This window comes from Vipera ursinii (assembly GCF_947247035.1).
Source record: "Vipera ursinii genome assembly, chromosome: 1".
Lineage (NCBI taxonomy): Eukaryota > Metazoa > Chordata > Lepidosauria > Squamata > Viperidae > Vipera > Vipera ursinii.
Genome location: NC_139512.1, coordinates 68701715 through 68724666, shown reverse-complemented (window position 1 = coordinate 68724666; position 22952 = coordinate 68701715). Strand labels below are relative to the sequence as shown.

Sequence of the window (22952 nt, the reverse complement as noted above, 5' to 3'; positions counted from 1 at the left end):
CCATTTAGGGGCAATAAAAACTAGTTAATTTAAAAGATCAGATAGCAGAATGGTGAGCCTACTGTTGCTTAACAGTCAGAGAACAAAACTTAGAAAAGACCCACTCTAATGAATCTGGCAGTTAGCAGTTGTGGTAAGAAATTTGTACTTTTGTACTTTTCAGACTTGCAAAATTCTGTTAATGTAACCTTACAGTAAAGTAGAATTGGCTCATTTGATTGTGTTCCTTGTCTATTTTACTTTTTTAATTGGTTGACATCAGTCTTGCAAGTCTGAAAGTACAAATCTCCAGCTGTCACTTTTAACAGCCTGATTCCTTAGAGTGGGCCTTTCCTAAGTTTCTCTGACCATTAAGCAACTGCAGGCTTCTGCCCTCTTATTTGCTTCCTAGGCAGCATCTCGTGCCCTCATTCCGCTAAGTCATTTTTACATACCATTACAGGAGGAGAACACAGACAAATTTGGGTATAGTTGTTATTCTTGTCATGTAGTATTGCTGTGATATATGCTGTACCATGGTTCAGCATTATTTCCAGAATGAATTAATAGTTCTGAAGATCCAATTGTGTCCTCTGTTCTTAATTGTTTTAGATGCATACTTCCACGGGAGGAGGATTTTGCGACTGTGGGGATACAGAAGCATGGAAGACTGGACCAGTGTGTACAAAACATGAGTCTGAAGGAGGAGATAATACTGAAGAGGTATTTCTTTGTAGTAAATTGAAAAATAAATATTGCATAAAAATAATTCCTAATTATGTACTGTTGTTTGGGCATGCTCACAACATGTTTGGAACAGCTTTGTATGCTAACCTTCGATGTTTGTGTTCCATTCTAATATGTAAATTTTCACAGACTTCTTCTGAGTTTATAATTTTATAAAAGTGGACCCTCAGGAACTGTTTATTAAAACTTAAAAGTTTTTTGCTCTTCCCTTGATTAAAAATAATCATGTTGAACTTTGACCAGCTAATGATATATTATAAGAATACCATGATTCCAATGCACCCATGATATCTTACGTAGGTGGTCCTCTTCTGAATAATAAAATTACCATCCCAGACTAGCTTAATCAGAGAGACTGATAGGCTATTTGTATACAGATTGTTCTAATTTAATATCCACCTATGTGATTGTTCATAGTTACCATAATGTTGAGCAAGGGATATACCTGACAGGTCCTCTATGCCGACTCATGATTATGACATCACAGCATTCCATGATCATGTGATCGCCATTTGAAACCTTCACTGCTGACTTCCAATGAACAGTCAGTGGAGAAGCCATTAGAAGGTCACAAATGTGACTATGGGATGCTTTGACTACATGGGATTATCCTAACAGTGGTAACCAGGACTGCCAGAATGGCTGTCGAAGGTTGCAGAGTCATGTGACATTGCATCTTAAAATCACATCACTGGTTGTAGTTGCTATCAGCTAGAATTTTTTGAGGTCTTTTGGATCCGGTTTGGTGTAGTGGTTAAGGCATCAGGTTAGAAACCAAGAGATTGTGAATTCTAATCCTGCCTTAGTCACATAGCCAACTGGGTGACTTTGGGCTAGTTGCTTTCTCCCAGCCCTAGACAGGAAGCAATGGCAAATCTCTTCTGAAAAACTTGGCTAGGAAAACTGCAGGACTAGTCCTGGGAGTCACCAGATGTCAAATGCTACAAGCCCCCTCCCACAAACCAACAGAGAGAACAAAAGAGGTATTTCTTATTGAACAATAGCTACTGTAAGATACTTCTTTCAATAGTAGTGAAAGTCTGCAACACTGCTCATGCTTGCTTATTATCTGTACTGTAAATCTAACATGGCTATATTTAATTTTTTTTGTAGAATTTGGAATGCCAGTTGAATGAAGAGGTAATAGCACAAGCAAGGAAAATCTTCCCTTCAGTTATAAAATATATTGTTGATATGACTGTTTGGGAAGAGGAGAAAGAGCTGCCTTCAGAGCTTATGATAAAGTAAGTAATTTATTAGAGTTGACTTTTAAGTGTCTTACCTGTCTCCCTTCCAAGATTGTTAGTAATAAAGTAACAAACAATGCATCATTCAATCAGGATTAGGCAAGACCTTTGAATAACTTAGCAAGGAAAAACAAATGATGAGTAAGGTAAAAGGTCAAGGTTCCCCCGCACATGCGTGCTAGTCGTTTTCAACTCTAGGGGCCGGTGCTCATCTCCGTTTCAAAGCCGAAGAGCCAGCGCTTGTCAGGACGTCTCCGTGGTCATGTGGCCGGCATGACTAGACACCAAAGGCACACGGAACGCTGTTGCCTTCCCTACTTGCATTTTTACGTGCTTTCGAACTGCTAGGTTGGCAGAAGCTGGGACAAGTAACAGGTGCTCACTCTGTTATGCAGCACTCGGGATTCGACCCACCAAACTGCCGACCTTCTGATCGACAAGCTCAGCGTCCTAACCCACTGAGCCACCGCATCCCTGATAAATGATGAGTAGGAGTGGAGAATTATATAGAATCACACAGATAATTTAAGTATCTTGAAATTCTCACCATGCAAGTGAAATTATTTCCTGTCTTCATACTCTGTAACAAATTAGCCTAGCAGACAATGGTGTATTTTTCCCCCTTGCAATTGTCAAGGCAAGGTACTTAAAAGTCTTTCTATACTTAAGGCCTCATACTGGTATAGAGATTGCTTAACTTTGAAAGATAGTCCTAGTTATTAGAAAGAAAATCTGGGATTTCTGTCCTTCAATTCTTTTTTCCCCCAGAATTAGCCATACTTCTGATTGTACTTTGCACAAGTTTGGTTTTTTTTTAAGATTTATAATTACAATGATCATATTTTTGTTATTTCACTTCTATCGGAGGAAGAAGTTTTTAAACAATAGTAAAAGAGAAAGACTCCATTTAGCTGAGCTCAACTAGAGAAAGAGGTTTTTTTCACAATAGGCAGTTATATTCATGAATTTCAGTCCTTATTTATTAACACACAATCCAGCTCATTCCACCAGAGCAGTCACTATAATCACATCACCATCATGAAACAAATTTACAAAAAAGTTGGGTGTCCATATGATACATGCTAAAATTGTTAAATCAATATTCAATGTTTTTTACTGTAATTTTTATTAGGAATTTTGATTACAGTAGTAAAAACTTAATACAAATTAAATTGGGGAAAAAAGAAAAAAGTGAAGGAAAAAGGAAGAAAAACATATAATAAAGAATATAATAAAAAAGAAAAATATATCAAGAAGTGATTTCCAACATTCCCCACAATAAGTATAAACAAATTTGGTAACCGTTCATCCCCTTTAAAGTTACAAAAATCTCTTTATCCCATACACCATTCAATCTTTAAGTGCAAATCCATAAAACATCAACTTTTCAATTCTGTGCCAGTAAAAAGTCCATAAAGAGTTGTCAGAACTTTGCAAAAAAAAGTTATTTTAACTTGATCAGATAAACTGACTTGATATGCCCTGCTTTTACTTTTAGCAATCTTAATCTTTAATTCATTCAAATATTGTTTATCCCATTGCATAGATTTCTTTAAGGCTTTAACGAGCCTCTTTGGTAGAGTCAATTGAAAATATTTTCTAGTTCATCCTTTTGCTTTATCATTATATTTCCCTTTTTAAAACTTCAGAGAGATTCTTTTGTTATCCAACAAAGTATCTTTTTCCAAATCATTCTCTTGGCTTTTTTTTATTTTTATTTTTAAATTCCATTTATATCCCGCCCTTCTCCGAAGACTCAGGGCGGCTTACAAGCTTAGCAGTAGCCTTCATTCTATGTATATGCCTGCTTATTTGGGCTTTCATACACCCCCCAAGCGGCATTATTACAAAGTCAGCTTAATTGCCCCCAACAATCTGCGTCCTCATTTTACCTACCTTGGAAGGATGAGTCAACCTTGAGCCTGGTGGGATGCGAACCTGCGCTAATTGCAGGCAGCTGGTGTTACTTAAGGAGGCATTAGCCCACTGCTCCACCAAGGCTTGTCATTTATAATTCCAGTTTGTCTTGTTAGATAATTTTTTCCATGTGTATCATTCCTTCATTAACATCTTTTAGATGCAGTCTATCCCTAGAAGCAGACATTATTGATAGTGTTGATATTGCAGTCAGTAATTTCTGACTTCAAAGGCCTCCTTTAATGTTTTCAGTGTTATGTTTTGTGTCATTTTGTAAGTCCTAGTATTAACTGATGTCAAGAACTGGCTTTGTATTTTATTCTGCTTAGAATCTTTAGTCCTTTCTGGCGTCCCATTTCCAAAACCAAAGTAACTTATTTTAGTTAAGACTTGCAGTAACCAGGATGGCCAAAATAAATCTGTTTTCCACAAGAAAACAGATATTTTATAGATAATTCCAAAACCTTACAGTAAAAGTCAATATTCCCAATTTGTCTGGACCCTTATTATTTGTAACTTTCTTAGATCTTATTTAGCTTTTTGCAGTTTATTTCAATTTCTTGAAGTTCTAAAATTTGTCATTAATTTTTATTTTGCTCAGAGTTGGAAGTTGAAGATAAAACTCACCCAATGTCTTTATTATAGGCAATTTCCAAAAGTGATTAGAAACTGAGGTTTACAGACTTGGTGTCTTTTAAAAGGCTGTAGCACAGTTGCAAGCAGGATGGCTGATTCCTTTGTCTCCTGGTGCTCAAACCCACATAAAATAGTGTCTTCATGAAGAGCAGCCATCCAGGGCACATGTGAATGATCTCCCATCATCTCCTTATCCCTATCTGGTTCCTTGGTCTTTGCTGCAGTCATCAGTTCTGCTTTCCTGGAGATGTGTTCAGTTTCCCATGCTTCCCCAGAAGTCAACACTCTCAGATTTTTCTATACTTTGCTTATCACATTGTCACAAACTGTTGGAAAACTCTCAGCCAGGCAAGGGGAAGCCATCCAGTGTGACTAGCCTCGAGTTTTTAGGCAGCCATAATATACTTAGACTTAACCCCTCCTAAGTTCCATGGGAAGGCAAGCAGCCTGGGGAGAGTTCTGTATTATAGGTGGAATGTAATAAAGTAGTCAACTTCAATCTTTCAGATGTGGATCTTGTTGCTTGCACCTGACATGAGCTGAATCAGACATTAGATCAACAGAGAAGGGGAGAGGAGGGAGAGTAATAAAGTCACTCGATTCTTTCTTTCCAAGTTGTTGAAAGAGATGTTTTCCACATTGCATAGATTTGGGTGCTAATTAAGAAGGAACTTCCTATATAATAATAATAATGAATACTCGAATCAAGGACTCTTTAATATTGATAATGATGAACTTCTTAGTTTAACTATCTTTATTATACTGTATTTATTTTTAGCTTGTGCTATTCCTGTGGCCAACTTTAATTTTGAAGTTATTTCAGTTTTTCTCTGGGGTCATCAGTCATCTTTTGGTTTTGGGTTTTTTTTAACAGTGGAGAGAAGCCAGACAAACACTATTGTGTCCTTTTCAATGATGAGCATCATTCTTACGATCATGTTATCTACAGTCTACAAAGAACTCTTGGGTGTGACCTTGGAGAGGCCCAGTTATATACTACTGCTATAGATAAAGAGGTTAGTACTATACTGCTGTGGTATCCAGCCTGATGCAGGGAGAAATGTAAGAAGGATGTTGTCATTTTTTAAATAAATGCTAAGATTGTTTTGCTTTTTGATAGAGCTTGGCTGCATAGTTCTGTCTTGCACAAATTGGTGTAAGATACTTGCAGTGTGCATTATTTGATTCTGAGTTATCAGTATAATCAATATCTTATATAAGAATGAATCCTTATGGTACATTTTGTTATAGAGTTATAATTTTCAGAACAATGGGTTTTCTTTTAAATCAATTGACGTTTTAATTATTATTGTTTTAGCAAGATTAATTATTCTAGAAATTTAGTGAATGAATAAGGCTGGTCACTTTTTTGTTCCCATACCAAATTCTCTTCTCATTTTATATTAGGGCGAAAGATGAATTTGTATTTTAAGAAGAAATTATTATGTCACTAGAATTTGAGCTCAGTTTGACTTTTCCCTGGAAATTCTAATGTTTAGAATCACATTTGTGCCAGTATGCATTTTAAATCTGGCCTTTTCAAAAAATTTAAGGAATTTATTTCTGAAGAATCATTTCATATTTACAGTTCAAATCTAAATCTTTTTTCTTGAGGTTCTTGTTATATTGTTCCCACCCATCAGATATGGTACCAGAGGAAAATAATTCTTTTTAGCAACACATCACAGCTTTAAAATTTCTTCTTCAGAGAAGCTCATTTGATTCTAAGTTAATTCTAGTTAAAGATCTTTATATTCTTACAAGCCTTTAAAGATTTTTGCCTTTTTAGCTTTGTTTTACATATATTGATCCAGCCATCTCCCAGGAAGTGCTTTGGATGATCCATGCTCACATAAGGGTTAACAAAATAAATAGTTTTTCTGCCATTTCTTCCCAAAGGTGCCCTGTGGGTTGTGCATTTTTCATGGTATTTGGGATGAAGATTCAAGGATTGGATATCTGCAGATGGGTTTATGTGCAAGTATATATGGTAATGCAAAATTCACTGATTCAGGAATGGAATGGAAACTCTAGAATGTCTATTCCTCTTCTGAACTATGCCTTACCTCTTTCAGACCATACCATTATGGAGATTGTTTGGTGTTAATGGACATAAATTCTCCAAACTCTGGAATGCAATAATCCTGAGAAGGAACAGAAGAATTAATGGACCATGAACTAAGAATATTTTTAAAACCCTGTGATCATCCAGACCATATGCTAATTTCTGACAGTGAATTTATTCCTTTAAAAGAGTGACATGATGGCATTATCTCTGTAATAATTTTAATGTTATTTGTCAGTTTTAAGAGTCATGGATCTTGATAGATATCTAACAAAAGCTAATTCAAATTAGAATTATAATACAAAATGACTGAACCTTTGTACAACTTTCATTTAAATCAGCCTGAAAGCAACTTTAATTGTTTTCCATTTTGATCTTGCCTTTCGTTTGCACACTATAATAACATTGTCCTGTCTATCTCTATTTTATTTTTTATTTTTTTTTAAATTACACAGGGTCGGAAGGCTGTTAAGAAGGGGTCATACGTTGTTTGTCAGGAAGCAAAAGAGGAGATTAAGGTAAGAGTAGCATTTTTAAAATATGTAACATTTTACTGTTCTATATATTTATGAAGATATGTTCATAGCGATGATTTTTCTTGATTTTAGCCCCTCATTTTTGTTTGATCATCTTTGATCAGTAGAATGCTTGTTGTATTCTGATTCAAATTTTAAATACTCTTTATTTTTTAGAAACATTCAAATAGTGTTTCCCAAGGTCCCCTTAATGTGATGGTTCTTCATGCAGATGTAATGGCTCATCAGAAATTTGCTTTGCGTCTTGGTTCTTGGTTAAACAAACTTATGAGCTACTCAAGTAAGTATCCTAGATTATTTTGTGTTGTGCATAGATTGCAAAATACTGAACAAGGGATTTATTGGTTTTGACAAGTATTTCCTTTGTTTATAAAACTAGTAAGAAATGATTCTGTTCTTCTATGAAATTTTTTTCCTGCTAACTGCTAGACCACCATCCCTTAAAACAGTGATGCGAAACTTCTCCTTATTTGAGAGCCACACTGAACTTTGCACAGTTTGCCCGACGGTCACCTTCCAAAAGTAGATGGAGGCAGAACTGCATTTTTTGTTTTTGTTTTGTTTTTAAGGGAAAAAAATATGTCTTAGTTGTTTGGGTATCATTTTCTTTTATTCACACCCTCAAATAAAATCAGATCAAATTTGAGGGCTCCGGGTCGAATCCCGAGTGCCGCGTAACAGAGTGAGCGCCTGTTACTCGTCCCAGCTTCTGCCAACCTAGCAGTTCGAAAGCACGTAAAAATGCAAGTAGAAAAATAGGGACCACTACGGTGGGAAGGTAACAGCGTTCCGTGCGCCTCTGGCGTCTAGTCATGCCGGCCACATGACCACGGAGACGTCCTCGGACAAGCGCTGGCTCTTCGGCTTTGAAACGGAGATGAGCACTGGCCCCTAGAGTCGGAAACGACTAGCACGCACGTGCGGGGGAACCTTTACCTTTACCTTTTATCCATTTTGTTTGGGTAAAGTTCTTCAGGAACGTTTATACCTTTTTTCTTCAAAGGAATTGCATTGTATCGTTGTTTATTGTTGAAAAATGATTACAGAAGTAAACATGAAAGTGATTGCATAACGTTACTCAATGTAAGAGCCAGGACATTTTGAAATAGCTTTCTGCCTTATGTGAAGAATTTTTGTGTGATTTTTTTCTTAAGGATTTCAGTTAAGTCCTCCAGTAATCTAAACCTTCATATTTACGTGTTCCTCTTTTAGGTGATTTTCGTCAGATATTCTGTAAAATATGTTTAAAAGAAGTTGATTCAGGGAAACCTTGTCAGATAAGCACACTGATGCTGTGGGATGCAAAACTTTATAAAGGTAAATTGAATCCTGGGGAAACAACTGTGGTACAGAGCTATTGCCAACTGAGAATTTTCTAGAAACGTGATGGGCCCCTGTAAGACATAAAATAGCGGAACCTTCTGTTATAGTCAAAGAAAATAATACAAGACCCATAACTTCTTTTTTTATTCATTGTGCCAAATGTATTTCCTTGTGAGAGGTACATTGTTTCCTTAGTTTAACTGAATCCTTTTAGGCATTGTCATGAGGTTAGTGATAAGGCTAGGGCCTAGGCAAATATGTGGCGATAATAAATTAGTAATTATTACTATGTATATTCCAAAAATAAACTTCATTTACTAATTAGTCGTAAATTTTAATTAGTGAATATGTTTTATACTCTGTTCCTAGACACTAGTTCTTATTTACCTAATTTATTTAGCATCTGCCTTGGAAGCTTAAGATAGTAATCTTATATTTTCTATTATGTTTTTATTTTGCATTTTTGTTATACTTTTGGTTTTCATTTCATTCTTTGGTCTTACAACCCCAGTTAGCTGTAAAAATTTCCCATCACTTCACGCTTTAATCTCTATATTAGCTTTTCTTGATCCTTAAACACCTGTCTCTGTTTCACTATTGTCAAGGTCCCAGACACTTCCTGTTAGGTTCTCTTGGTATGATATTCTGCCATCTTATCAAAGGTTATCCCTTCTTCTGCTCTTCTTTCTTTCCCACTGTCTCATTGTCTCTTGGGACACAGCTTATCAGCACCCAGCTTTTTGCTTCTCCATATCCTTCCTCAGATCTCACCCTGTGAGACTTTTCTTGATATCACTCGCAGTTATACTTGGGCGGTGTCCATCTTCCCCTCAGTCCCCTTGAGCAACCACCCTGCTGGTTCTCAAAACTGTCCCCCCAGTCCAATATCTGCTCTATTCACAAGACCATTATAGGCTACCCACATAGGCATTGCTAGCTTTTCCTTTGCTTTGAAGCTTCCCTGCCCTACTGCTACTTCTTAATCTCTCTCAGATATTTCTGAGGGTTTCACTCATTCTCCTTCTTCCCATTTCTTTCTTTGGGGGAAGGGTTTTTCCACCACAATCACTTCAGCCTCAATTACTGATAGCTTCTCTCTTCTAAATTAGTTTGATCTTTGCTTTAAGGATCTGGTTTCTCCACTTACATAGCTTAACAGACCAGCAGAATAAAACTATCACAAATATGCCACTATTATATTTAAAACAGATATGGTAGATATTTTATTTGATTTCTAAAAAATGATGATATCTTTTTAGCAAAGGTTACCACCTGAGATGATTCATACTTTAATAGCAGTTTAGATTTTCCATTTTTATATAGGCATTGTACTTACTAAAGATCTATTAATTTGGAATGAAATGTTTATGAGTGAAAATAAATTATGATTTTTTCTAGGAGCAAGGAAGATCTTACATGAACTAATCTTCAGTACTTTTTTTATGGAAATAGAGTATAAAAAACATTTTGCTATGGAATTTGTTAAGGTAATTTACTATATTATCTTTTACCTTGGAGTAGTAAAGTTTTTCTTCATATTTAAACTGTTAACTCATCAGTAAAAAATAACTATTTGCCTTCTGAGAGCTGTAATATAAAAATAAATACTTTAATTACTGTTGTATTCTGTATCAAGTTATAATGCAGAGGTGCACAACCAGAACTCCAAGATGTATGTGTGGTCTTACATACCTTGGTACAGATTACAAAACTTCTGCTTTATTTTAATCTATTTACTGCTTTATCTTAACTTTTAAAATGAAAGCATGAAAAAATGACTAATTATATGTGGATTGAATTATATTAATTGTATTAAATAGAACCTTAAACATAAATTTAAATAAAATGTAATCAACATTAATTAATCCATTAGACTCTCATCCATTTTGCTCTCCAGATGTATCCCATTTTCCCCAAATGCTATTAACAATGCTTTGATGCTTTCGTGAAGTAAATCTTCCTGAGAGAAAATACATCTTTTACTTGTCAAATTTCTACTCCTCAGATTGTGTACATCTCATAATCCAATCAGTAAATAATACTTTCTTTGTATTTGTGTGTTCACAGCATTACAAAGCTTTGCAGAGAGAATATATCATTGATGATCATGAAAGGCAGTTTTCTGTGACAGCACTTTCAGTTCAGATATTCACAGTACCGACATTGGTATGTATACTACATTTCCCCTAAACTTTAGCAGAAGTATTTTTTCCTTCCATGCTCATAAATGAATAACATGTTTTTTCTAGGACAAGGATATAAATCCTGAGGGCCAAGCATATACAAAGACACATAGCATGCTTTAAGCTAGATAAAATTTCCTCTTCTTTATAGTCCCTGTACTGTACATTGTTATGAAATCTGAACCATTCAGTCTCTGAATCTTTCTCCTACAAATATTCATGCACCAAGTTTAAATAGAGTCCTGGCTCACATGGAAGCCAACATTACATAAAGTTGTATGCACATTGGCTTTCCTTCAGTTGATAGCGACACTCAGTAAATGAACATTTCCAGAAGAAAGATGTTACTCTAGTGATGTGGCCAGGAAAGAGATATCAGGAGCATTCACGTGGTGAACTCTCTAAACATTATAATACACAAAGAGGACTTACGAGAGATGGCTTTATCTTGTATGGAAGACAACTATTTATTAAGTATAGTAAACGTAGAGATTGATAGGAACACAGCTAAGGTTCACCATTCTATTCAGAAGGCTTGGTCAGGATGAATAGGCAAACCACATCTTCCTTTTTTCTACTTTGTTCTTATTCAAATAAGATGTGAATAAAGATGTGTATTTTACATTTTGAATACATTTTCCTTCTCAGGCCCGCCATCTCATTGAAGAACAAAATGTCATCACAGTCATAACAGAGACACTTCTAGAAGAACTACCAAAATATTTGGATAAAAATAGCAAATTCAATTTCCAGGGTTACAGCCAAGAGAAGTTGGGCCGAGTATATGCAATTATACATGATCTTAAGTAAGTTTTCCTATTAAAGCATAAAAGTACTTCATCTTGCAAATATTCAAATAGCACTTTGAATACTAGCAATGCTTGCATGATCAGCTGGATAAATGCCATAATTCATATTGCAGATGAACAGCTGTAAAGTTAGGCAAATCTTATTATGCTTAAACTGAGTAGTATTTTGAATCCAGCACTTTCTAAGACTTTATAACAATGTTTAACAAATAATAAATATATTAGATTATTCTGGCAATGTATTGAAGAGTGTACTAGCAGTAGAGAAGAATATTTGTCTTGATATCACTGTCATCATAATAACGTAGTCCCTTCCTGTATATCGTAAAGAAAGTAATTCCTCCTTTTAAAGAAAGTCATTTCTGTCTTGTGCCACGTGTCAGGTCTCCCAGGATGATAGCCATCTCATAAGTAAAACTAGTTTCAGTCAACTCTGCAAAAGTTCATGCTATGAAACTATGCTACATTTAAAAAAAAATGTTTATTTCTTACAATAGATATATTTTAATCAGTAAGCCTGCTGTGTGGACAGATAAATTGCGAGAACAATTTTTAGAAGGGTTCAAATCTTTCCTGAAGATTCTTACTTGCATGCAGGTAAAGTATATAAACTGTCCTTTTATTACACTCAAATAATATATAGTACAGTGGCTAACAGTATAATCCAGTGTAGCTGTACTCTAACATTTTATTATTTTGCATTTATATTGTTTAAAATGGTTCTAAGGAACTCTACTTCTATTAAGTGACTATAAATTAACTTTTTCCCGTATGAATTCCAATGAATTCTGCAAGTATGCAGTTACAAAAAAATAATATGTCCTATTGCATTGTCACATTTCATTCAAAATAAAAATTTCCTCAATTCAATTGATACTTCCTTATCTATTTATTTAAGCTTATGGTCTTAATACTTCTCTGAGTAATTTTGACTTGAGTTATCTGGATCTTGGTTTGTTACAGGGAATGGAGGAAATAAAGCGGCAAGCTGGGCAGCATATTGAGGTAGATCCTGACTGGGAAGCAGCCATTTCAATCCAGATGCAATTGAAGAACATTCTCTTGATATTTCAGGAGTGGTGCGCCTGTGATGTAAGCTGCATAGTAGGAAGAGCTTGCAAGGATTTGAATAATTGAAGTTTCTTATGAGCAGACTCCTCTCCCTAAGTTTGATCAATGTGACTGTATCTCATTTTTTTCCCTTAGGGATTTTTAAAAATGAAATATTTAATTTAAATGTTAAAAGCAGTTATCTTTGAAAGGCCTGTGGAATTACTGTTATTTATCAAACAAAAACCCCTTTACTACAAGGTTGTTATTTCACATGTAGGTTCTGATTTTTGTAGCTGTTGTGTGTAAAACAAGTGGTTTATAAATTTTCAAATGTTGCTTTTTTTGGAATGGCACCTCTTAAAGTTATTATAAATCTCCACAGAAAATGCAACTATTATTTCTTGATAAATTCAAGAATTATAAACCATAAAGCTTTTGCATTTCTCAGAGTATATAGTTAAGTAGATATTTTGATTTAAAAACAATTTAAAAAATATTGGTACAGAGGGTTGCTTTTTTTGCTAGAATTCACAAAACTGTTTGCTTTTCACTGAAAAAATAACAAGTATAGGGCAGTTAGTATCTTATTTAATGCTGCATGATTTTAATGATGTACTTATGAGCCAAATTTGTTTGAATGAAACATAGCCACTATGATTATACCATGAATTCAGTGTTATACATACTATTAACTATAAATGTAAAAATACTGTCATTTCCAGGAAGAGCTCTTGGTTACAGCTTATAAGGAGTGCCATGCAGCAGTAATGAAATGTAGCAACTCTTATACCCGGGACAAAAAAGTGATCAATTTATGTGGCCATACTTTGGAATGCAAGCGGTTCAAGGTATCAACAGATCCTGTGAGCATCCATCTCCCATTGTCTAGGATGCTAGCTGGTAAGTGCCTGTTGGTTATTAATAGCTGAAAATTAAATTTCTCTTTTAAAGTCTGCTCAGATTTGATAAAAATAAGGCATTAGGCTTCTGAAGTGCAGGTCATATTTGAATATATATTTATGATCATGGATATTGTTGGCTGCTTGACCTCTATAAATGCAATTAATAGAGCTTACGTGTCAAAGAATAATAATTTATTAAGTGTGCATTTTGTGAAAAAATGTATTTTTCTCTCTCCTTTATCCTGCCATATTGTTCACAATTTTATTATTAACATTTTAATATTCCCACAGATGTAGCATTTAAAATTCTTTTCAGTTAGTGCGGCAGCCTCTTAAACACTTGCTGGCAAATGTATGTCTGATGTGAGAAATCTTGCTTATAAGTAATTTTGAAATGCATAGTGATAACCAGTGGGTCTTGTATCTCACCCTTACTCAAAAGTAAAATCTTTGGTAATGTCTTTCCTAGGTCTGCATATACAGTTGAGCAAAACTGGAATCATTTCAAGACTCCAAGAGTTTTTTTCATCAGTAAGTATCTTCTGCAGTTTTTTTAAGATAAGATAAGATAACCCTTATTGTCATTTTTTTTACTGTGGGCACAACGGCACACATCAAAAATGAAATTTAGTTGCCCGCTCTCAGAGTGAAACACATACATGACACACACCTAAACATACTATATACAACTTATGTACAGACTCACACCCCTACATATACATAACAAATATTAAATACTGTCCATCTTCAATATATAAGGTTCAATCAATGTGAGAGTTAGAATGGTGGAGTAGTTAGTGTGCTAGATCCTTTTGTTCATATTCCAGTTTAAATTCACTATCTGGATATAAAGCTCATTGCTACCAATCACCGACCCTGATCTTAATTTGCTTTGTTACAGTAATACAATTGGATACAGTTGAAGGAAGAAGTACTCTGCTTTGAGATATTTCAAGGAAAATACAGAATAGCATAAGCTATTAGTAAAGGACTAATTCTGTATTCCAGGGGTTCACGACCCCCTAAATTGCGATCCACTACCGGGCCATGGCCTGTTTGGAACTGGGCTGCATGAGCAGCTGGCTGGTGCATGTGGGCACGCAGCTCAATTTGCATGAGTGCTGGGTTGACATGCATGCATCTGCATCAGCCCGCTACTTACTCAGACTGTTTCCCCTCTTCCCCCACCAGGCCGCCAAGCTGTAAAGATTGGGGACTACTATTGTATTCCACACTGGGTTCATAGGCTGTCTTGAGACTACAGTGCCACATAGAGATACAGAGTACAATTCCAGTCGTCAAACTATCCTACATTGTCAGCCAGAAGAGCTCATATAATTGATGCATTATGGCCAAGGAAAGTTGAAGCTCTTCAACTTCCCTTGGCCATAATGCATGGATTATATCCATATCAGCCCCAAATATTAATAAGCAGTTAGCTGCTTTGGCCTATAATGAGAGAGCGGAACTGACAAGCATGCTTATACAATGTATAGCTTCCTGCAGAGAAAATGTAATCCTTCCCCTGTGGGTTTGAAATAGATCAGAAAACCTGAGCATCACTTTTCATTGAATTTTATCAAGACTCAGTTTTCCTATTTCAGCACACCTCTGCATTTAGGCACTGCCCCTAGACATAGATAGTTATACATGGGGCTGCCCTTGAGAACCACTCAGAAGCTTCAGCTGGTGCAGAGTGCAGCTGCACGAGTGCTTTTGGGGGTCTCCCGATACTCCCATATTACACCTCTGCTCCGTGAGCTGCACTGGCTTCCAGTTGCCTTCCGGGTGAAATTCAAGGTGCTAGTGATGACATACAAAGCCCTACATGGCATGGGTCCGGACTACCTACGGGAGCACCTACTGCCAGCGTCAGCATCCCTCCGTCCTGTGCGCTCCCACAGAGAGGGCCTCCTCAGGGTGCCACCGGTCAGAGAATGTCGGCTGGTGACCCCCAAGGGGGAGAGCATTCTCGGTGGGTGCACCAATCCTTTGGAACTGCTTACCAGCTGAAATCCGAATGGCCCCCGACCTTCACTCCTTCCGGCGTGATCTAAAAACTTATCTTTTCCAACAAGCTGGCCTGGCCTGATGGATTTGGGTTTTAAAATTTTCTCACTTTATTGCTTTATTGTAATCTTACTTTATTGCTCTGTACACCGCCCTGAGTCCTCCGGGAGAAGGGCGGTATATAAAACAAACAAACAAACAAATAAATAAATAAATAAATACCTGATACAGGGGGGGTGTGTTGGAAATACATTGATGACAGCTTATTCTAAATTCCCTGGTGACATATGTATAGTTTCATATAAATTTTAAATAGCGTTGTGGACAAAACAGTGACTTGTGGTGTGTAACATTGTAATTACCGAAGGCCAAGAAACAGTACCCCGATGTTTATTGTGCATCTTTGTCACAAAAGACCAGCTAAAAAAAAAATCTGAGAGGCCTGTGGAGAACGTGGCTGTGTGATCAAGTCCTCTGGAGTTTTGGGGAAGGGAAAATAATCTTCAGCTATTTTTGAGGTTATTTTCCAATCTACAAGTCATCTTCAGACAGGAAGGGTATTAGTTTGCAGTGGTTTATCTGCTGGCTATGATTAATTAAGTAAACTATAATTGTTTTTAAAATAATGTTTTCTGTGTTATTTTTAGAAAACATTCCAAGTGCAACTGCTGGTAGAATATCCCTTGCGCTGCCTAGTATTGGTTGCTCAGGTTGCTGCAGACATGTGGAGAAGGAATGGACTGTCTCTAATCAGCCAGGTATTCTTCAAATGACCATGAATATATTTGATTTTACAAATATAAGTTCATAAGCTGTCTCCTAATCTTTCTCCAACCCCACAAGCTATTTACTGAGAGAGTGGGACAGATATTACTTGGGACAGATTGTGAGAAAATAGAGATCACTTTCTGGTGATGACTGGCTCTAACTCTTATCTTGAAGCCATTTTCCTTTTATGCAATTTGAGGTGCTGGTGAATTTGTATTGGTAGTTATTTTGGACATTTTTTTAAATTGAAATTCTAATTCTGTGTTTATAAAAACAAAAGCTCAACTCTATGCATGAAAATGTATTCAACTTTTTTTCTTTCTTTCAGTTGTTTTATTATCAGGAAGTTAAATGTAGAGAAGAAATGTATGATAAGGACATAATCCTCTTGCAGGTGACTATGTCTTTAACTTTAATCTTGTAGTAACTGCCCCTTGTATATCCCTTCTGTTATTCTTTAGCACTATTTATAATATTTATATTGTAGATTGGGGCAGCATTTATGGAGCCAAATAGTTTTCTTTTGCTTGTCCTCAAACGGTATGAACTGCTTAATGCCTTCAAGAAGACTGTGCCTACTAAAGACCAGGTAAACAGACTATTACGTTCATTTTACTGTTGAAAACTAAATTATGTAGTAATCCTTACAAACTTCGTGTATGGCCAAAATTGGGACAGGCCAAACATGGTATTTTTCTACCAAAATACATGGGATAATACATCAGGACACTAATCTATGTATGTGTTTCATATTCAAAACACACTTTTTGGTACACACACACACACACACAGATACACACACACCCTGCCCCCACCCCCAAGGTCTTCTGCTGCAGTTTGCAACATAATTAGATGACATGAAAGTCAAATTTTGAATTTGTTTGATGAGTAATCTATAAATAGTTTTATTTTATTTCAGTCAATCATGTTTCAAGAATGCTATTTATTTTAATCTTACAGGATTTCAATAAAAAATGTAACACATTGATAGAAGAGATGCTTCAAGTACTCATCTATGTTGTAGGTAAGAAGGACAATTTTTAGAAAAGATGGGAATATTTTATTTTTTGGACTTGTTTTTGCTATGTATAAAAAGAGTGTTGTTGAAAATAGAAAAAAATAATCTTATTAAGCCTATTGAACAGCTGCGCATCACTAAAATTTCGATTCAGTACTTGAAAGCACAATTACTATTGACCAAGTACCACTGCACAATGTCATTATCTAGACCATTGCTTTAGCAATATTATCAAGTGTGCCTGACACTATCATTGTGTGGTTAATTGACTCCAATTAAGGGCCTATCTGGCTTGGACAACTGGAATTACATAAAGAAGCAGCCTTTCTTTTCATGAGATTATTACAGGAGAGAAAGAAATTAAACTGACAAAAGGAAAGAGAAATCACTAGTTTACAGATTTTTTGCAAGAGAAATAGCAAAATGTGAGACAGCTTCTCTCTGTTGTATTCCAAAACTTGTTACGATTTGTTCAAAGTTTTGGAGCACTCTATGCCAGTTTTGAAAAAACTGTTCCTCTATTCTTGGTCTTACAGCATGATTTCTTGAATATATATGAGTGCACTCCACTATTTATGTGTCTGTGTATTTGTAGTAATCCCTTGGGTATTTTTTTTGTCTTTATTAGGAGAAAGATATGTCCCAGGAGTAAGTAATGTGACAAAAGATTATGTGACAATGCGAGAAATTATCCATTTGCTGTGTATTGAGGCAATGGCACATAGCGCTATTGCAAAATCTTTGCCTAAAGATGTGAGTAATTCATTTTCTTTGCCTCATATATATATATATTCTTACAGGCAGTCCTGGCTTAACAACCGTTCATTCAGTGACTGCTCAAAGTTATAACAGTGTTGAACAAATGGTACTTACCCCCAGTCCTTAGAGTTATGGCTGTTGTAGTGCCAAAAGTTTGGTGGTTGGCAATCGGCCTGCATTTACAACCTCAGTGTGTTTCAATTCCCCCCCCCCCATCTTTGTCCTTTTGACTGCCCTGCACTCCTCTGCCTACCTCTTCTGCCACTAGCTGACCTTCTTCCTTCCTTCCTGCTGGCTGCAGATCCAAGTATTGGGTGAGGGCACAGCCCCGGGTCACAAGCCTTGTCTACGGAAGAGAGCTGGCTGGGGAGAAGGCAGTGAGGCAGAGTATGTGGAAGAGGCAAGGCAATGGTGCAGGTGGCAGTTCCCTAGGCAAAGATAGCGGCTGTCGGTGCTGTGCAATCCAGTCCCAATTACATCATTAAGAGAGGACTACCTGCAATTTACTTTTCTTTTGATAGATGTTTAAACAGACCTGCTCAAATCTTTTTATTTTTTAATGATTATTAGTCAGTCCCAGCTGCATGCCTGTACTCTATGCATATTTTACATGTTTGCTTCTTAACTTTACAGTTTTTGTAGCCTACCCAATTCAAAAGGCTTTGGTGGGCTATAATACATTAAAGTTATGAAAGCGATAATAGAAATAAATCAAAATGATAAAGAGCAACGGTAACAATAAATTAGCTCTTCTCAAAGACGGATGCCAATTGAGATCTTAGTCACTCAGAGTTTCACAGATTCACCACTGATGTTTTACATCAAATTTGACAACATGGAGGCTGCATGAAGAAAAGTAGACTTGGTTATGATTGACTATGATTTACTTGTGAAAATTTTAAAAAAGTTTGATTCTTTTTTTAAAAAAATCAAGGGAGTTAAGCTTTATCACTTTATTTTTGCTTTGTGGTATCATTTGATTGTTGCTGCATTTGTAGCATCCTGCCAGACACATAGATTAGCATGAATATTTGTAGATGTAGGTTATTTTCTCTCAATAGAATAGTCTTCACTTATAGGTATAGATAGTCCTCATTTACCAAGTGCCTTGCTTAGCAACTGTTTAAAGTTACAGTGCTGTAAAACAAATCAATTTTGTGATCAGTACTTGAATTCACAACAGTGACAACATCCTATGGTCATGTGATTACTAATTGAGTGCTTCTTTATCAGCAAGCATTCATGTCTGTGGCAGTGGGCCAGTCATGTGATCACCATTTCTGTGCTTTCCAACCAGTTAATGAAGAACACTGGAGTAAAGTTATAGTCACTTGATGATTCATTTAATGACCACAGTGAGGCACTTAAAGACCAAATGGGAAGTGATGTTGTAAGTCTATCAAAGCCACATGATTTTCCATTCAGTGTCCATGCACATAGTGACAGCGTTGCCCATCCCAAATGTGGTTGCATTATTTCTGTATGGAATAATATACAGAGAACGCTTTTTCATCAAAAAGCAGAAAACATGTAATTATTTCTTCAAATACAATATACTTTTTCCTTAGAGTGAATGATTAGTTTCCTTTTTTCTATATTCTTACCATAATATTATTCTGACTTTCGTACAAGTACTTCTTGTTTAGTGCGGTTATGATGTGATGAAAAAGTAACTTTAGGGGGTCTTAAACTTTGGCAGGCCTGTAATGCAAAGGAAACTGAAGTACAGTTTTAAAATTGGGATGTTTCACTGCTCACTTAACAATTGCTGGTCCCAATTGTGATCACTCAATGAGGGCTGTCTCTTGTTACAAAACAGTACACTTCTATTCCTCATCCAAATCTACCCCCAATCCCCATTCAGAGCAAAATCAGAATCTAGAATTCAGCATGAGGAACACAAGACCGTTTATGTTCTCTTCTGAATCCAGTAGAATCTCTTGATTCTCTGTATCCCAGCATGTTCCACAGTTGAACCAGCTATTTTTGATAGCCCAATCAATAAATGCTGCACTCTTGAAATTGCCAAGCCACCATTTAATCATCAAAGATAATCAGAAATATTTTCAACCTACAGGCTAGATACATACATCTCTGCAGAAGCAACCTTCGGTAGAGTTGACCCACTTGCAGTTATGATGTCGCAGGTTCCTACAATCACGTGGTCACCATTTCCAGCTCCTTTGCTGGCTATTAACAAGCCAAGTCAGTGGATATGCTGACAGGAGGTCATAAATGGTAACCATGTAATGTCCTTGCTTAACAACCCTGGACGATTCACTTTAAAACAGAAACCGGGAGTGTTGCAATTGCTAACTCTAACAAGCATGGTCACATGATATTGTGCCTTACAGCCACGTTACTTAGCAAAAACAGCAATTCTGGTCCCAATTGCCTTGTTAACTGAGGATTATCCATACACAAAAAAGTTCTTCATTTCAGGATTACCTCTCAGTCTATTTCATGTGTATTATTTCCTTGGTAGGAACTAGAAGGGGATTATTGTGAAGAGAGAGAAGTATCAGAAAACATAATCACATGGTTCATCAGCCAATACAGTATGTAAGCCTGATGAGAATCTAGTTTGCTTCTCAATACAAATGGCTATGATTAGATGTGCTGCTCTCTTTGATTTGTTTTAAATTTACTATTTTCATTACACCATTTTGCTAATTCCTAGTGTGGTACCTGTCTTAACAGGAAAACAATGAGACTGGTTTGGAGAAGGTGATTCACAAAGTGGCCCTGTTCAAGTGAGTGCTTGCTCTTTTTAATTGAATAGTTACAGAGAGCCAGTTTGGTATAGCGGTTAAGAGGTTGGCCTAGAACCCAGGAGACAATGAGTTCTACTACAAGGCCCAGATTGTTGGGGGCAATAAGCTGACTTTGTAATAATGCTGCTTGGGGCCCCCCGAAAGCCCTACTAAGCAGGCATATACATAGAATGAAGGCTATTGCTAAGCACATTGATTTGTGCTTAGATTGTAAGCCGCCCTGAGTCTTCGGAGAAGGGCGGGATATAAATGGGAATTTAAAAAAAAGGCCTCCCTTAGCCATGAATGCCAATTAGATGACTTTGGCCTACTCTGTCTCTCAGCCTAGCTCGCCTCACATGGTAGTTGCTGTGGGAAAAATAGGAGGCAGGAGTATTAAGTATGTTTGCTGCCTTGATTTAGATATAAAAAGGTAGGATAAACATCTAATGTAATAATATTAATATAGTTTGTTGAATGTTTGAGATACTATACGTATGCCTTCCAGTTTTCATAAAAAGCAAGCATGCAGAACTGCGCTCAAGTTATTCTAAGTCTTTGTTCATCTCTGTTCTCAATGTAGGACAGTAATTGAGCCTGAAATTACGATTTTTAGTTGTGTCAGTTGTTAAGCAAGTCATCATGTGATGGCATCTGATTTTACGACCATTTTTGTGCCAGTCATTAAGGAAAATGCTGTGGTTGTAAAGTGAATCCGTTTTCCAGAAGAGGCATTTTTTGCCAGAAACTAAAAGTAAAGGCTGGTTTCCTGCAAAAAAAGTCATAAATTGTGGTTAGATAGTTTCAAAAATGATACTTGGATATGTGGACTTTTGGTTTGATTCAATGAGGCTGTTCTTAATTACACACTCCAAATTTTGTGGGTTCTCTTTAATGTTTTAATGGAAATAGTATTTTTTAATTATGAGTAATTGTTAAATAATTGCAATGTGATTGAAAATATTTTTTTTTATTTAAAGAAAGCCTGGTGTATCAAGCCATGGAGTTTATGAATTGAAGGAAGAATGCCTCAAGGACTACAATGTATTTTTTTATCATTATACCAAGACTCAGCATAGTAAGGTAAGAAATCATTACATTGGAATATGAAGTTAGGGCATTGACATGGATTTCTTCTACAACTTAAGTAGATTTGTTAAGCAAGAGGGCAAAGAAGGAAGAATGCTAATTAAAATCACTGTGAAATAAAAGATATATTTTCATCACTGAAAAACGTATTTTATTTCTTTACTTATAGTTTTTCTCTATTACCATACTCCAAAATGACTTCTTGTGGTTCACTATAATTGCCATAGAAACCTAGTCAACAATCAATAAGCAATATTTTCCAGGCACTTTTTAGATTTTTTTCTTAAGTGCAAATAGTCAAATAACAAAAAACTATTGTCTACGGTTTCAATTTTAAGACTTTCTTTATCTCATCGGTGGGCAACATAGGTGGCCTGTAGGTGAAACCTGTCTCCTTGATTCATTTTATAGTGCCCCAAGCCTTGACCTTATCACTGAAATTCAACAATTTAATTGCATTGGCCCTAATTTTTGCCTTTTCTCCCCATGTACGTAAAATAGTTATGTTAAATTTCTTGATGGATATTATGCACCTATTTGGCTAATCTTTCCAAAATGCAAATTTTAAGGACAGAACTGAAGAAGCTTCTTGGATCAGAAGCAAAATGTCTTCAAGGAAAAGTCCAGTTGCCTTTTGAAAAAGCACCTTTGAGATAATCATGTCCTGGATAACCGAGAATCTCCATAGTCAAAACTTGAAGAACATAATGGGAAATTCTGTCTTGAAATAGCATTGCCCTGTTGAAGTGTACACACTTTTTTGATAGAAAGATGGACAGCATACTAAACAAACAAATAAATAAATTTTAAAAAATTATATCTTCCCTTGTTTAATGATCATTATTCTGGGATGGTTAGAGTCTAACCAGCCAGCTTAATATGAGACCAAAACTGTTTTGGTATACATGGCAGCCAGTACTTATAGCAGCCTTCTTCAAAACGGTTTTCCTCAGATTTCTTGGATACAGCCAACATGGTAAGACTCTCTTAAGAATTTTGAGCATTCTAGATCATTTATCTCTGAAGTAAAGAAAAAGAAGGCTATTCAGTAACATTAGAATCCAAATTTCTTGATACTAGATTGGCATCTCTACTTGTTATGCTGTGTTGGTTCTCAAACACTATGAGCCTCATAAATATTGGATATCCAATGTTGAA

The 22952-nt window shown here is 36.1% G+C and overlaps 1 protein-coding gene across 1 annotated transcript in view; it reads left to right on the top strand.

Annotated features, from left to right (window-relative positions):
* The window catches only part of UBR1 (ubiquitin protein ligase E3 component n-recognin 1), an 82028-nt gene that overhangs the window by 14937 nt on the left and 44139 nt on the right, over positions 1-22952 (top strand). Inside the window, exons 4-23 of the mRNA XM_083379572.1 lie at positions 592-702; positions 1840-1970; positions 5401-5542; positions 7047-7109; positions 7284-7407; positions 8340-8444; positions 9849-9937; positions 10518-10616; positions 11282-11439; positions 11940-12039; positions 12406-12534; positions 13218-13395; positions 13867-13928; positions 16055-16165; positions 16504-16569; positions 16663-16764; positions 17136-17199; positions 17822-17946; positions 20653-20705; positions 21686-21788. Coding sequence (XP_083235698.1) covers positions 592-702; positions 1840-1970; positions 5401-5542; positions 7047-7109; positions 7284-7407; positions 8340-8444; positions 9849-9937; positions 10518-10616; positions 11282-11439; positions 11940-12039; positions 12406-12534; positions 13218-13395; positions 13867-13928; positions 16055-16165; positions 16504-16569; positions 16663-16764; positions 17136-17199; positions 17822-17946; positions 20653-20705; positions 21686-21788 — 2115 coding nt within the window. The remainder of the gene's footprint in view (positions 1-591; positions 703-1839; positions 1971-5400; positions 5543-7046; positions 7110-7283; positions 7408-8339; positions 8445-9848; positions 9938-10517; positions 10617-11281; positions 11440-11939; positions 12040-12405; positions 12535-13217; positions 13396-13866; positions 13929-16054; positions 16166-16503; positions 16570-16662; positions 16765-17135; positions 17200-17821; positions 17947-20652; positions 20706-21685; positions 21789-22952) is intronic.